At 43.6% G+C, this 14,931-nt stretch overlaps 1 protein-coding gene across 3 annotated transcripts in view; it reads right to left on the bottom strand.

The window, feature by feature from the left end:
• PFKP (phosphofructokinase, platelet) overlaps positions 1-14,931 on the bottom strand; it is a 383,854-nt gene that overhangs the window by 19,176 nt on the left and 349,747 nt on the right. For all 3 annotated transcript variants that reach the window (XM_078663306.1, XM_078663305.1, XM_078663307.1), the window contains 2 exons: positions 5,039-5,150; positions 4,679-4,778 (listed from right to left, as the gene is read on the bottom strand). In XM_078663306.1, the coding sequence (XP_078519432.1) occupies positions 4,679-4,778; positions 5,039-5,150 (212 nt within the window). The remainder of the gene's footprint in view (positions 1-4,678; positions 4,779-5,038; positions 5,151-14,931) is intronic.

Raw genomic sequence — 14,931 nt, 5'->3', positions numbered from 1 at the left:
AATCACTTTCTAAGCCACAAGCCTGACTTTTACACACAGCCTTAGCCACAGACAAAATGTGTATATTACGGCAATGGAAATCATCTCAACCACCATCACAAGAAACATGGATGATGGCCATGATCCAAACAGCTACGAATGTAGCTACGAATGTATGATATACAACATACAGGATCAATCTGATCTCTTTCTTCGACTATGGTCACCCTTTCTAGCTTCAAATACCGATGCTAATGTTAATGACCCTTCTACGTGGTAATTTAGCTTCTATTTCCTCTTATTCTCATTCATTATTCATTATTGGTGGTTATAAATCTTAACACATATTGTATTTATGCCGTCCTGAGCACGGAAGAGGTTATCTACTATTTGTTGTTCTTTTTAATAACTTTTAATATACATATTTATACATGTGTGTTTCTCTGCTTAAACTTACATTCTCCACAATATGCCTATTGTTTTCATTTATTGTTTGTACATTTCTCTATGTTATCCATTTCACTCTCTTTTTCTATCCTCATCTAATATTTCATTTTCCTACCTCATCTCCCTTGGTTCCGTAACAATATATTCATATACCTGTAATATAATGTAATTTATTTAATTTTGTTTGTCACAGAATATTATTATATATATATTTTTTCTTTCTTTGAATCAACATAATTTATGTTATGGTAAGTATTTAATGTATCGTATTTTATTTTACTTTATCTTATCTTATCTATCTTTTAGAATGTCCTCTCATACACTTATATTTATGTATAGCAAATGAAATTACCTTTTACCGATTCACATTGCTTTTCTAGAGTGTCTTTTTCTCCTTGGAACATACTCATATTGTATTATGCTTCATATTTGTACATTTTTCACTTATCCATTTCTTTTGCTATCCCTTCTTTCCCTACCTCTCTCTTCCCCCTTCCATTAATTCCATTTTTGATGGCCTCAATATAAATCCAAGTATTTGTCCTTGCACTTATATGTTTATGTATTTATTAAGTTACATAATATGATTAATTATTCAGAAAGGTTTACTATATGCTTATATATACCAATGTTCTTTTATATTTATTGTATGATAATACATACAGTTATCATAATATATGTATTTTTTCTATTTATAAATTTCAATAAAAAATGTAAACCCCCAAAAAATAAAATAGGCACAGGTTAATTTCTTGGCTTTGTGTGGTTCACACACATAGGGATTGTGGCTGTTGCTTGAGTAGAGTTTCACGCGTCTCAACCAATAACCCTATTTCTTACGCCGCTTGTGAATGATAACTGAGCAGGAAACAAAGCAAATACAAAGGCAAATGATTATAGACTAACTTCTAACCCTTAATGAAAAGGGTCAGTGTCTCAGACTTCTGAAAGTGCATTTACTGGGTCCTAGGAGGTAGATGGCAACATGGATTTATGGATAGTGGCACTGAACTCATACAATGAGCATTTCTTACTACCTGGTGGCGCCAGATGTTGCAGTGAGCAGCTCCTACTTGGGGATGAAGTGTGGCAGACCTCAATTTGGCATAAGCAATAATTGTAAGCCCACAGGCTGAAAGGGTTTGATCTACACCATAAAGATCTCTAGTTCGGCTTTAGACAATTGCGAAACCTGCAGGGTTTGTAGAAAAAAGAAAATAATAAATGTTAGGGCCAGGAAAGGGAGTGTGATAACCAGGCACAGTGACTACTCGACTCACTTGCAGCAGTTTTCTTGGGCAGTCTTACAACTGTCTCTGCTGTGGAGCAGAGTGGGGTTTAACATAATCTTGGCACATTTTGTGCTGGCTGATGGGGTTCCACCCACCCAAGGTCAGAGGCACAGCAGGATGGCAGAGATCCAGCAGGGGCCTTCTTGGTTCTTTCTGATCAGAAGTAAATGAGCAACACTCAGCTACGCATCCTAAAAGCACTAGTAACAGTAAGGCTGAGGTTCCTTCCTTAGAGATGTCTCTGGGAAGACCGCCTTTCAGAGAAGGTAACCAGTGGCGCATTCTAGGAGGTTGCTCTTCAGTAAAGTGTCTGCATTACCTCCAGATTGCACTGCCAGGAAAGAACAACGAAGGAATAATTCATCCTATGTCTTACAGCTGTCATAAAAAATGTTCATGAATAGTTAAAGGTAGTCCTAGCACAAATGCATCAATAGTTTTCGCAATGCTTTTATTGTGTGCTGACGATTGAAAATAATATTGCAAAAAGTTAAGTTCAGAAGATTTGTGAACATCCCATGCACTTTAACAAAATTACACATGAATGAGCCACTGTCTGCCCCGGGCCATTGCACTTCATTTACACAGAAAAGTCAATTGGCCCTTCTTTTTGCTACATCTGTTCCATCACAAAAGCTATGGTGGGTTGCTACCAATCATGGCCTGTGCAGTGAGGGTCAAGTGGGGAAACCTCCTTGAGGCTACATGGTGCAAAGACCAATGGAGGGTCTCAAAATTCAGGGCTTGTCAAAAGGATGTACATATAGAGCAATAATTTGTAGTATGACGCACTCCACAGGACCAGGGTCTCCACAAACTGTTGTCAAAGCAACAGGGGTTTGTTCACAGATAAAGTGAAGCAGAAGGGATGGACAGCTGGATAGGTTGTTGGGAACCTTTGTACTAACATAAATGAAGAGGAAAATAATGACCATCGAATACTGTGACCTCACAACATAAATATCCATATATAAGATAGTAGTGTAATTGTCTGAATAGATTTTATTCACTTGGAAATTAGATTTCATAGATGTCTGGCTAAGATATCCGCTGCAATCCCTCCACAACCCATTTTTACTCATACTGCATCATATTTATCATACAACATCAAGTCTGCAACCCAGTCTTGAACTCGTGAGGGTTAATTTTGTTAATTGCAGTATCCTTTAAAAGCATCTTTAAAGCAGCCTAAAAGCTGTACTTTCTCTGGAAAAGTGATGTAGACTTTAGAGGAAATATTTATCTTAGAGTGTCAAGAATGTGAGTTTCATCCAACAGAGCACCAAGCTGTGATGGACATTTCGAACAATACTGCCCCAGTACAAGAGTTTCCAGTACCGAAAACTGTTACCTGTGAACTGCATGTTGGTTAAGATAGGGTTTCACACAGGGATGCCACCCAATGGTCCTAATGTCTAGACATAGAACAATACCTAGATTTGCAAGGAAATGTTTACTGGGAGTTTATGCATCCCACTAGTGGACTGTTCTTAGAAGGATTTATGGAACCACCTCTTGCACACTGCTCCTTCACCTTGCTTGGATCTGGGACACTGGTGGTTCACTGGGATCACCCAACTCTGCTCTTAGCTATTGGAGTGTGGAATCGATTTCTAGTATTGGCATTTTGATGTGTGCCATGTCAGGACCTCACAGTGCGACTGCGGCGGTTGCCTCCTTCCAGGTCTGTCCTTGTTTTCCAGATGCTAGTTTGCCAGCAGATGCTGAACTGCTATCGGCATCTCAGAAGAGTGCGCGGGCAAACAACAGAACAGAATGATGGCAAGGAAGAAATGACACTTGGGTGTCATTGTCAACTATTGCAGATATCTGCTACCACATGGCAAGGTAATCCAATCCAGGGTGGCTGCTGCCACTGTTCAGCACTTCCCAATCCAAATGGGAGTGGACATTTTCTGAAGATGCTCTTCCTGTCCATGTCTCTACCCATCCTGCCAACTATAAAAGGAGTTAATCTAAAATAGTACACTGTGTCACACCACACTAAGAAGTATTTTTTCAGTGAGGGCATTTGTATCCCCTTGTTTTTACTTCAAGTCAGCTTCCTATTCTATCTCTAGAAGAGTTCCAGCTCTTACCGCTCCTGCTCAGTTCTGTATCAGCACTGCCTAGTGCTTGCCACGCTTCTGATACCCTTCTGGATTACTTGCCCTGAACTTAATCATCTTTTAGGCTGGAGGTTTTTAATACCTATTTGACTTTCTCTACTTGGTGATCCATCTAAAAGACACCAACACTTAATACATATAAACTTGTTCGGTGAAGAAGTACTCTGGCTACAGGAAAGAGTCACCCTTTCCGCAAGCAGCAAAAAGACAAGAAACAGGAGTGGTCGTTTACTACAACCCTTTCCACCATTGTCTTCTGTAGACCAGTGGTGTGTCTTACCAACTCTATGTTTCATGTTGTACTTTAAGTGTATCAGAACCCTTGCACAAGGCATTCATAATGGTAGTATGAGACTAGTCAGGTAAAAGGTTGGCATGCCTTATCCAGTAGCTGATGCTGTGGGAGCTCTTAACTGTAAAGAGAATAAGATGCTGCTTGATACAGCCAGTGCTTTGTATTGCTTTTGCACTAACAAAATTAGCTGTTTTCATGGATTGGTGGATTTACTGGCTTTTAGAGCCTGTATCAACATAGTTCTAACAGATTCATGAACGCATTCTATAGTCTCACAAACCCTGGAACGACCAGCTTGTTCGGAGACCTACTCGTATTTAAAATGATAGCATACTGGTGTAGTTTTAAGTGAGAATACATCACTTTTTGATGGCAAATTCAGATTGTGTGAATAACATTGAATTTGCACAAGTAAGGTGCGATATTTATTCAACCCCGGTCCAGTTTGGTGCCCAAAAACCTTTGTTAATTTGGATCGATTTTATGATCGTCAGAATGGAAGGGCAAACAATAAAACAGTGTAAAAGGGTCAGTACCTTGTCTGTAAGACTCTTTTAGTTTTCTGGAAATCCACTGTATAGCTTTCGCTGAAATTTTTGTCCCAAAGTTTCTGTCAAAAGGAGAAGGTGCTCCGCCCTGTTAAAGTTAAAGGGTGGTTAATTTTTTATAAACGTCGATAGGGAATATGACAATATATATGGCAAATCCTGGTTTTGTAAGGATTATTCTATAGCAGGTTTTTGTCAAATGTACACAAATATCGTGAACTAATTCCTTACACAAGCATGCATTTGTGTTTGGTTTGAAGTTTAACAAGAAGGAATTCTGCCCAGGCCAATAGAGAATATAATTCGAGTGCTCGTGGTGAAAAACAATTAATATGATTTTGTATTTACCTGTTGCATGTGTCCCAAAACATTTTTTCTGCAATCAAACACACCATGCCCTTCTTCCGAATATAGCTGATATATAAAGTCCGTCGTGTAGTTTTCGTTACAATTCTCATTTCTGCAGTAAAATGATAAGATAATTAGAACTGTAAGTTCCAGCCAATGTTCGATGTTTTACACTTTAGCAGCAAAGGGAAAATGTATAATGGAGAGAAAAAAAATCTTACTGAAAAGTTGGGGAGAGAGACTAGTGCATTGTAAAACAGTATAGAGAAATCTTGTTGCCGCACTAACTTTTTGTTTGTATAAAAACGATCTATAAATGCCACGTTTTCAATAAAGCATTTAAATACAACACAAGTAGTCTCACAAGTGGCTGCAAAACGACCATCCTCCACATCAAATTCAATTCTCCAACTATGTTGTCAGTAACATTTACCAAGTACATGAACCCACTGGCTTCTCCTATTGATTAGGTCCTATTTAGCTATCATATGTACGCCTTTGTTGCACAGGCCAGAATGAACCACAAACGACACCGACATTGAAATATTAACAGCCCAATGTCCTGTTGAAGTACAGTTTTTGGTTTGATTGAAAAAGAGCAATCTGGCCGTAAATGCACTGAAATTGGAGATCATGATGGTAGAAGAGGGCTTTTTCAACTGCAGACCACAATTTCTGGCTTCTTGATATGGGCACCTATGGCAAACCAGTATAACAGGTAAATAGCGTGTTATTTGTTTTGGACTCTTTTTTTTTTTTAACCCGAATTATTGCCACAACAATATCCTGTTATGTTCATGTGGATAATTTGAAAGGTGTTGCCTTCATTTACTCCCTCTCTCTCAATAAGTTTCAATTCTCCTGGCTGCTGGGGTCTTGAGAAAGGGTTACAAGTATTGTACCTCGGTTTGGTAAAGTATTTTATCAACAGGTGGAAACGTGAACAAAGCAGTTGAATATCCGACCTTGATGAAAAATAAACACCTGCATGTGCCATTATTATTGATCTATGTTATTTAAGGTAGAAGGCAGCTGTAAGTCACTTGTATGATACGTAATTCACTGAAATACATTGGTCCAACCTTTATCAATTGTAATTGTGAATTCTACAGGCCAGATGTATGACCATCGGAAAGTGCAGGTCGCAAATTGCGCCAAATTACGAGTCGCAATTTGCGAATTGCAATTTCCAATGTACAACAGTGTCTGAGACACTGTTTGCGATTCCCAATTGGGTAGCAAATTGCATGCCTCATGAGGGTGTCACAATTTGCGACCCCATTGGGAATGGCTGGCACTCCCAAAGATGGTGGCCTGCTGGGGTCAGCAGACCTCCATGTCTAGGACTGCTTTTAAATAAAGCAGTTTTTATTTATTTCAAATTCAGCCCGCTTTCCTCAAGGGAAAACAGGATGCATTTTAAAAAAAATTAAACGTTTTTGTTTCATTTTTAAAGGGCAGGTAGTGGTCCCTGGGAACACTGCCTGCTCTGAAAAAATGTTTGCGAACCCATTCAAAAAGAGGACCCCTTTTTGTTTGTGAATGGTTTACCACCCTCTTGAAGAGGGTGGTAAACTGCAGGTGTTTTGCAACGCAATTGTGGTCGCAAAACATTCTTACATGGGTGTTGGACTCGCAAATAGGAAGGTACGCCCTTGGAACGCCCCTTCCTAGTAGCGAATCGCTAACCCTATTTTGCGAGTCGCTATTTAATCAGCGACTCATAGCGACTGGCAAAATAGGGTAAGTATATGGGCCACAGGTTTTCTGCATGCGCAAACGGGTCTAAACCCCATTTTCACATGCAAAAAACATCACACATCTGGCCCTACATGCCTTAGAGTGGTCCGTGAGCCCACAGAATGAAATATTCTGGTGTAGCTGAAAAGGTCGATGTGCCTCCTCTGTAGCTACCTTCACACAATGGAACCGATTGCCCAGATATCAGGGCTAGTGAAGTTGGGAACCTCCCAAGGGAGGCCTGACCTTCTTGTCCCCATAACACAACTTTTCCACAGCATGTGAGTGCACACAGCTCTCAGAAACAAAAGGACACAATTGTTAATGGCATATTTGTATATTCAATAACACAACCTAAACAAGCATTTGCAATGCAATAGGTCTAGCATTTAAGCGAGTTGGAGCTATTGGCATTGTAAATGACAATGCCTTTTATTTATGTTTTGGTTTTTATAACAAATCTACAAATCTCTTTCAGTATCATAATTACATAATTCTGCTTTTCCTACTGTTTGAACATGGCAAGCACGTGATCAATTGGCTCTCTGGGTTCCGATGCAGGCTCACAGCACCTTGCTTACATGTACAATCTCACCAGGACTAAACTGATCTCATTCCCTTCATCTGCTCCAAGCAAAACATTCCCACTGCCTGTGATCTTCTCCATTTACCTACACTCTCACTTTCTACACCATTGGATTTCATGTCAACAGCAACTATAGTCCCTCTACCTTTATCTTTTTGACTACATCCTCAGTTCGCTATTGTCTGTCTAGCAACCAGAAAATATGGATCCAGGCGTTGGTTGGGCTGACAACTTTGCCGTGTAAAGATGCTGGTCTTTGTTTTTCGGTTGCTTAGATGCTCAGTGCGGGGGTTCAGTGAAACATGTACCATGCTGATAAAAATGCATTCATAGCAACTCATTGATAGGAAGTAGAGTCATTAAAGACAAAGTCCCTTATGAAACCACTCCTGCAGTGGGAACCTCATATGGTTTTCTCATTTGAAAGAGGTCTCCTTTAACATTGGAGTGAAAATGTATATCGTACTCAAGGGGATCAAATGGAACTGGAAAGTCACCCTGTGGTGACATGTTGTATCCATTGGCGTTGTACACGTTTGGTGGTAGGTCTGTCTACAACTGACATGGAGGCAAACCCTCATCTACTTTGCTGATGTCATTTTCTCTCTGCTGAGGTTAATACTCAAACAATCCCAGAGCCGCAGAATAAGAGACAAATAATTAATTTAACGGAGCAAAACACTGTATGCTGTATAGTGGAGACTTTTGTTTTGAAGCTCATCATTGGAAAAGACTGTCGTTTACCACTATGTCTCTGCTTGCCTTTTCAAGAGTGTAAGACAAGTAAGGTATTGATGCTGCCAGCGGTACTCTCTGCACTGTGCATGGCACCATCTGTGGTACCAAACTGCCCATCAACCCAAAAGTGGTCTTAAAATAAAGGTTCCTGCTCGCACTGTAGTCGCAGGGGACGAGTGTAGGGTAGGAGCTGCCAGTACACCTATGATGACAAAAGGCACTACTTTTAATGTCATAGAAACTAGAACAGCAACAGAAGGTGTGCCGAAGATTTGCAGCTTTGAAGCAATTCCGGTATTCTTCAGCATAATTTGTACAAAGGCATCTAGGTGCTCTGGGTTTGCCACTGTAGAAGAACATACCAATTGGGGTACTGTTTCTCCAGTACTGACGTAGCTACTGATGAGGAGTAGGCCTGGGCGGTAAATTGCGTTCCGCTCGCGGAATTTGGGTAATTTTGCGTTCCGCGAGGAACACGAAATTGCCCAAAATTCTGCGTTCTGCGACTTCGTGACATTTTTTGCTTGTTCGCGTTCTCAAAATGTGTGTTCGTGAGATATTTCCCCAGAGCATGCAAACAGTGATTGCGAACAGGAAAAAAGCATCGCGAACAAGCAATTCCACATGTTCGCGGAATTTCTGCGTGTTCGCCAGAGATTTTTTTACTGTTTCACGGAGATTTACGTAACGTGATTACGCAAATTCCGCCAACCCCTAATGAGGAGTGAGACACCTCCTCACAAGGAACTTGTCAGTATCTGTATGCATTGAAAGGAGTAGGAAGAGTGCTTTTGTGTTCACTATTTTTGCAGCAAAGCGACCAGCATGTAGATTCTTTTTTAAGGGTAGAGGGGCGCCCGCAAGGTGAATGCTTGCTCCTTCATTGAGAACTGTTTTTTTTAAAGTCCTACTCCTGTCTGTTAAAATCTTTCTCTAGGACAGAATATAGTACATGAGAGCACAAACACCATAGAAATGAAGGTCACATTATGGGCCATATACATGACAAATGTGGGTAGGACAAGATGCATACCTCCTGCAGGCAAGACTTGAAGGCAAGAGATATGCAATGAAACTTGGCAAGAACTACTGTCAAATGCTTGTCAGTATTGGGTGAAACAACACACTGAGACAATGGGCTGACAGGACCCAGAATGCACCACTTATGGCACATGGAAATAAATTGATGTTACTGCTTCACATAGTGAATTTATAGATCTGCTATGTGACTTCTGGCAGTTAAGTGCAGAGAAGGGTGGGTAGCAGCCAAAATGGCGGCCACATAGTTTCGAGCTAGGCTACTGACCCCTGTATAATCCCACTGCATCCGTTGCTGGGGGCCTGCCCGTATGGGTTAATATGGTTTTACAGGTTACTGTCTGCCCCAGGGTGGTACCATGCTAACTGTGGATCTGCAGGGCCAGCGCTGGAGGTGATGGCACAGACTGCCCTGATGAGACCACGTGGTCCAAGGTGGTGAGCAGTGGAGGACGCTGGTGTGCAATCAGCGGCAGCCCTGTTTAGCATCCGGGGGGGTCGAGAGAGGAGGCGTCACCCTGCCTGTGAGGGTGCCAGCCTGGAAGTGAGGGGCCAGAAGACAACGGCCAAGTACCGCATCAGTGGGGCGGTGAGGCTGCCGGCACCCTATTCGATATGGCTAACCAGGCATAGAAGGCCCACCCTCAGGTGTTTTGACAACACAGTTGCTTTCCATCTTCACCTGGGCGGGGTGTCACATTGACTGTTGACCCAAAGGGGCCTGCCCTTAGTGATGAAGCCGCAGAGGAGGAGTTTGCCACATGGACAAGGCTGCGTGAGGAGCGGCATTGAGTGGCAGTAACAGGCATATTAGAGGTCAGCAGCATCCCATTTTCAGAGAGGGGGCCAGGTGAGGAGGAGCCACACTTCCGTACAAGGATCCCGGTTGATGAGTGAGGGGCTGAGAGGTTGTGTTTGGGGCATGGCCTGTGAAGCTGACCAAGGAAGCCAGGGGCTACCAGGGGAGCCGGGTGGCAGTCGGGCCTGAGGGAAAGACAGTGATGAGCAGCACCTCTTGTGGGTGTTGGATCTCTGGGGTGACGGCTGAGTGGAGACCCCTGTGACAGGCACCTTTGGCTTGGAGGCCTGGTGCATAAGGGGGTGTAATCATAGGCAATGGCCTTTCATCAGCAGCTGGGTTCCTGGATTTATGAGGACCTTGGCCTGACAGCACCGGGGGCCCTGAGTCTTTGGGGCCAGGTGACAAGGCAAAGATCTCCAAGACGGTAGTACTGAGCAAACTGGCCACCATGAGAGCAAGGCTGCTAGCGCTGTGGTGGTGAGGCAATCTCTGCCCACCTCACATCCTGTGGGCAGAGAGCTGAGACCTAGTGCCCCCCCACCCACTGGTTGTCCCTACTCATACAGGAAGTGCGAATGAGGCATGATCGGCAAGGACAAAGCAGCAGTCCCTGCCCAAGGGAAGGCCAACAAGTTCATTAGACCTCCTGCAGACCGGAGGGACTGTGGTAGAGATGGGACTCTACTTTGAGGCACCCCTGTGAACTCCACGGCATCCATTCTCAAAGCTATCACTGAATTCCTCTACCAAGATCTTTGCAACAAGGTGGAAAGGGTTTCAGATACAAAGGGGAGGCTGAATGAGGTTGAAGACACAACTAAGATTTTCCAGTCCTTGCTGGTGGCCTTACAGCACAGAGTGAATTTCCCGGAGACCAGAACTGAGGACGCTGAGGGAAGGTCTCGACAGAACAATGTCTCCAGAGAGGGTGTGTCGGAGGGAGCTAAGGGTTCCCTGCTTGGACCCCTGTCCACTGCCTTTATTGCGGGTTTGATCTGTTTGTGGATGCCAAAGGAGTTGTTGTCAAGGTGTTTTGTGGTAGAGCAAGCACATAGGTTCCTCTGATACCAGGCCACCCCCGAGGCCCCTCCACAACCCATCATTGCCCAGCTCCTTAACTTTGTGGACAGGGATGTTATGCTCTGGGAAGTCCAGACGCTGGCTGATTTGCACTGTGGAGGGACCAGGGTCATAATCTTTCTCGGCTATTCTCTGAAGGTCCAGGAGCAGCAATACAAATTCTGGGCTGTGAAGGAGAAGCTTTGGGCTATGCAGATCATGTACATGTTGCAATTTCCAGTGCCTCAATGTGATCCACACTAACTGCTCACTGTTCTTTGAACTTTGGACAACGCTTGGGCCTGGGTGGAGGAGGGTTCGGTCCTCTGGCCTGCGGAACCTGTGTCGCCCTCTGCTCCCCGCAAGGACTCAACTGACATTCCCTAGATGCAATTTGCCTCTGCCACACAAGGAGAAACTCCTTACCGCCCAAAGCACCTGAGATCAGCATCAGTGGAGGGCTCCCCCAGACTATACAGAGGTTGGGAACAATAAGACCATCCGAGACATCCTGGACCCTCAGAGCCACCACCATTGCAAGCACTGAGTGTTATACTGTTGTAACTGACTGGGGGCTGTAGGAGGCATACACCCTGGTGTTGTTTAGTTTGCTTGAGGAGTTATAGTTGTGTGCTCACAAGGGTGACAGATGCTTTGATGGGGGAAGTGTAAGGTGGGGGTGAGATGGATGTATAGGCTCCAGCTGGTTGTGTGGGACCAAAAGACTTGTTTGGATTGGGGGGGGACCTTCCTGCACATAAACTATCATAGGCAATTTGCTGTTTCTATGTGTGCTGCACAAAGCAGCACACATGGAAGCAGCAAAAACGGGGAGAAATAAAACGTCTCGTTATTTCGCCTGTTTAAGACCAGGTTTTCCCTGCCTCCTATTTACGCTACCCTTTTAAATAGGGAGCAGCGTCAAAATCAATGGGTTTGCAGTGGAACACCCACCGCAACACGCATTTCCCTCCCCTTTCACGCTAAACACAGTGTGAAAGGATGCCTTATTTACAAGGCAGCGTTAAGCCACTTTAGGTGGCTTAACGCTGCCATGTAAATAGGCAAGGCTGAACTTCACTGAAAGTGACGTAGTGGTGGCAATAGGGGCTTATAAGTATGCCCCATAGTGTTTCTAGACTAACCATGTTTTCTGGACGGATTAAATATATATGGGTATAATAATGCCACTCAGATCTACTTAAGGTTTACCCTCCGCACGTATTATCAGACAAAAGACAGAGAACACTTCACATTATTAAAGTAAGTATCATATGGTAGCAATGAGTGTATTGACATTGATCAACAGAGGCCCAATTTGTGAAACGTTTAAACAAAAAGTCAGAAATTTACAGTGATAGGCTTACATCTGTTATTTGCCCATATTTTCTACCTTACTGGAATTCTTAATGAGTTTGAACACTACTCATGGGATGCTGGAATAGTTACAGCTTCCCATGATTTATTGCATGCCTAATTCGTTACAAGGAAGGTAAAATGGCAAATTTTCATTTCCTCATGAATAAATGTCCCATCTTTTTCCTATGGCTGTGTGATCCCTCCCTGCTTGTGATGTATGTTGAGTCAAAGCGCCAGGATACCCTTTGAGAGACAGCATGCGCTATAAAAGTATGATTTACATTACATTACATTACAAATGTGAACATGAGCATATGGACTGTTTTAATGTTTTTTGTTTCTGTGTAGGGAATTTTTTTTCTTCTAGAATAAAGCTCCCACTCATCCCCCAACATGTTTTCAGGCGTTCCTTCCATTTTCCCATCTTGAAGCATGCATTGGCAAAGCTGATAGGTCTGGTGTTAGTCACCAACCGATTGCCTTTGTCAGTGCTTGTTTTGCTTTGTTAAGGTCTTTACTAAACGTTATTGTTTTGGAAGCTCAATCTGAAAAAAAAACATTGGTTACAAGCAAAAATATTTTTGGACTACAAAAAGCTCACATTGGCACAGCAGTCCCAGGCAGTTAAGGGAACTACTTAGTATGCGGCTCCTTGTGACAGAACAGAATGCCATTACTCACAGTGAAGTTAGTCAATGGCTGAAGAGATCTGAGTCATAGTTCCATGCTATAGGCTGTAGTGGACGGTAGAAAAACGCGAATGACTCAATATTAGACCAATTAATTGAGAGCACTGACTGAAAGCCTCTCAAATTATAAATCTAAAGATGTTAGCTAGCACCAGGCCTAAAATAGACTTACTCATGTTTGACAAACATAGGTTTATGACAATTTTCAGAGAGGCAAACTATCTGGAAAAGGTTGAGAATATCCACAAATGTGTGAACGTGTCCATGCACTGCAAAGCCCAAAATCCGTCCCAGTGAGCAGATCTACTCATGCTTAAATGTCTGCCCTATTGGCAGAATCTTAGGTGTGAGGAAATTCAATTACGTGAGCCAAATGCCACTTTTCTTAATTCTGAGAATGAGGAAGGAACATACCGCCTGATTCATCAAGCTAAATTGCGCTCGCAATAGCTGCGAAAATGCTATTGCGGGCGCAATTTCCCCAATCGGCATTCATCACGACAATAGCGAAGTCGCAAACACATAATAGCGAATCCGCAAATAGATTCGCAGAATCCCGGCAGGAGAGCAATAGCGAATCGGAAAATGCGACAAACCACGGATACTGCGAAAATAATAGCGAATTCGCTATACAATCGCAATCGGTAATCATGTAAAATCGCAAATAGCGAAAAAACCCAAAATCGCTCTTTGCGAGGCGCAAATTAAGGACAACCCAAAGCAGGTGGTAACCATAAAAGCCATTGAAATTTTTTTTTGAAAAACCGTTGGCCAATCAGTAACAGGTGCAGGCCTGACCAAACACACATAAGGAGAATCAGCAGCAGCATTTGGAGTCTCACAATGCCAGGAATGTACGTGGTGGTTAGGCGGCGAAGGCTACAGCGAGCAGCACGGAGGAGACGCAGAATCCAGGACAGGATATTCCGCCAGCGGGTCACCCTGCTGGTCCAAACCAGAGAGCAAATTTATGCAAAGTACCGCCTGAATGGGGAAATGATTATCCAGCTAATACAGGACCTTGACCCCCTGATGCAGCACCCAACAAGGCGGACCAATGCCGTGCCTACACATGTCCAGGTATTGTGTAGCCTGCACCTCCTGGCCTCTGGGAGCTTCCAGGGGATAGTAGCGGTTGCTGGGGGGATATCCCAGCCCACCATGTCCCGCTGCCTAAGGAGTTTCCTTGACGCAATGCTGACTCAGCTACACCAACACATCAAATTTCCCACCAGCCAACCGGAGTTGGATTTGACCAAGCTACAATTCTACAATGTTGCCCATTTCCCACATGTGATAGGATGCATTGACTGTACCCACATCGCCATCTGCCCACCAGCTGCAACGGAGTACATGTACCGCAATCGCAAGTCCTACCACTCCCTCAACATCCAGATGGTCTGCAATGCTAAGACATACATCACGGACATAGTGGCACAGTACCCAGGGAGTACCCATGACTCATTCATATTCCGGCACAGCGGCCTCCACACACGACTGGCCAGGGGAGACTTTGGGGAAGGACACCTACTTGGTAAGTGCACTTTGTCCACAATGTCACATTGTGATGAAGTAGCTGCGCTGCACAGGCACTCACCCTCTGCTCCTCTCATTCAGGTGACAGTGGCTACGCCCTCCGTGAATACCTCCTCACCCCATACCTCAACCCTGCTACACCACAGCAACGGCGTTACAATGTTGCGCACATACGGACAAGGAATTGCATTGAAAGGACTTTTGGGCTGCTGAAGAGCAGATTCCGCATACTGCACAAGACAGGTGGGGCCATGTACTACAGCCCTGATGTGTGCTGCCGCATTGTGGCTGTCTGCGCAATACTACACAACATTGCTACCAAGCGCAGGATACCTGTAGACATCTC

Source organism: Lissotriton helveticus, chromosome 10 (genome assembly GCF_964261635.1).
Source record: "Lissotriton helveticus chromosome 10, aLisHel1.1, whole genome shotgun sequence".
In the NCBI taxonomy this organism is placed as follows: domain Eukaryota; kingdom Metazoa; phylum Chordata; class Amphibia; order Caudata; family Salamandridae; genus Lissotriton; species Lissotriton helveticus.
Note: the sequence above shows the minus strand (reverse complement) of the source record. Positions and strands in the feature narration are given on the sequence as shown.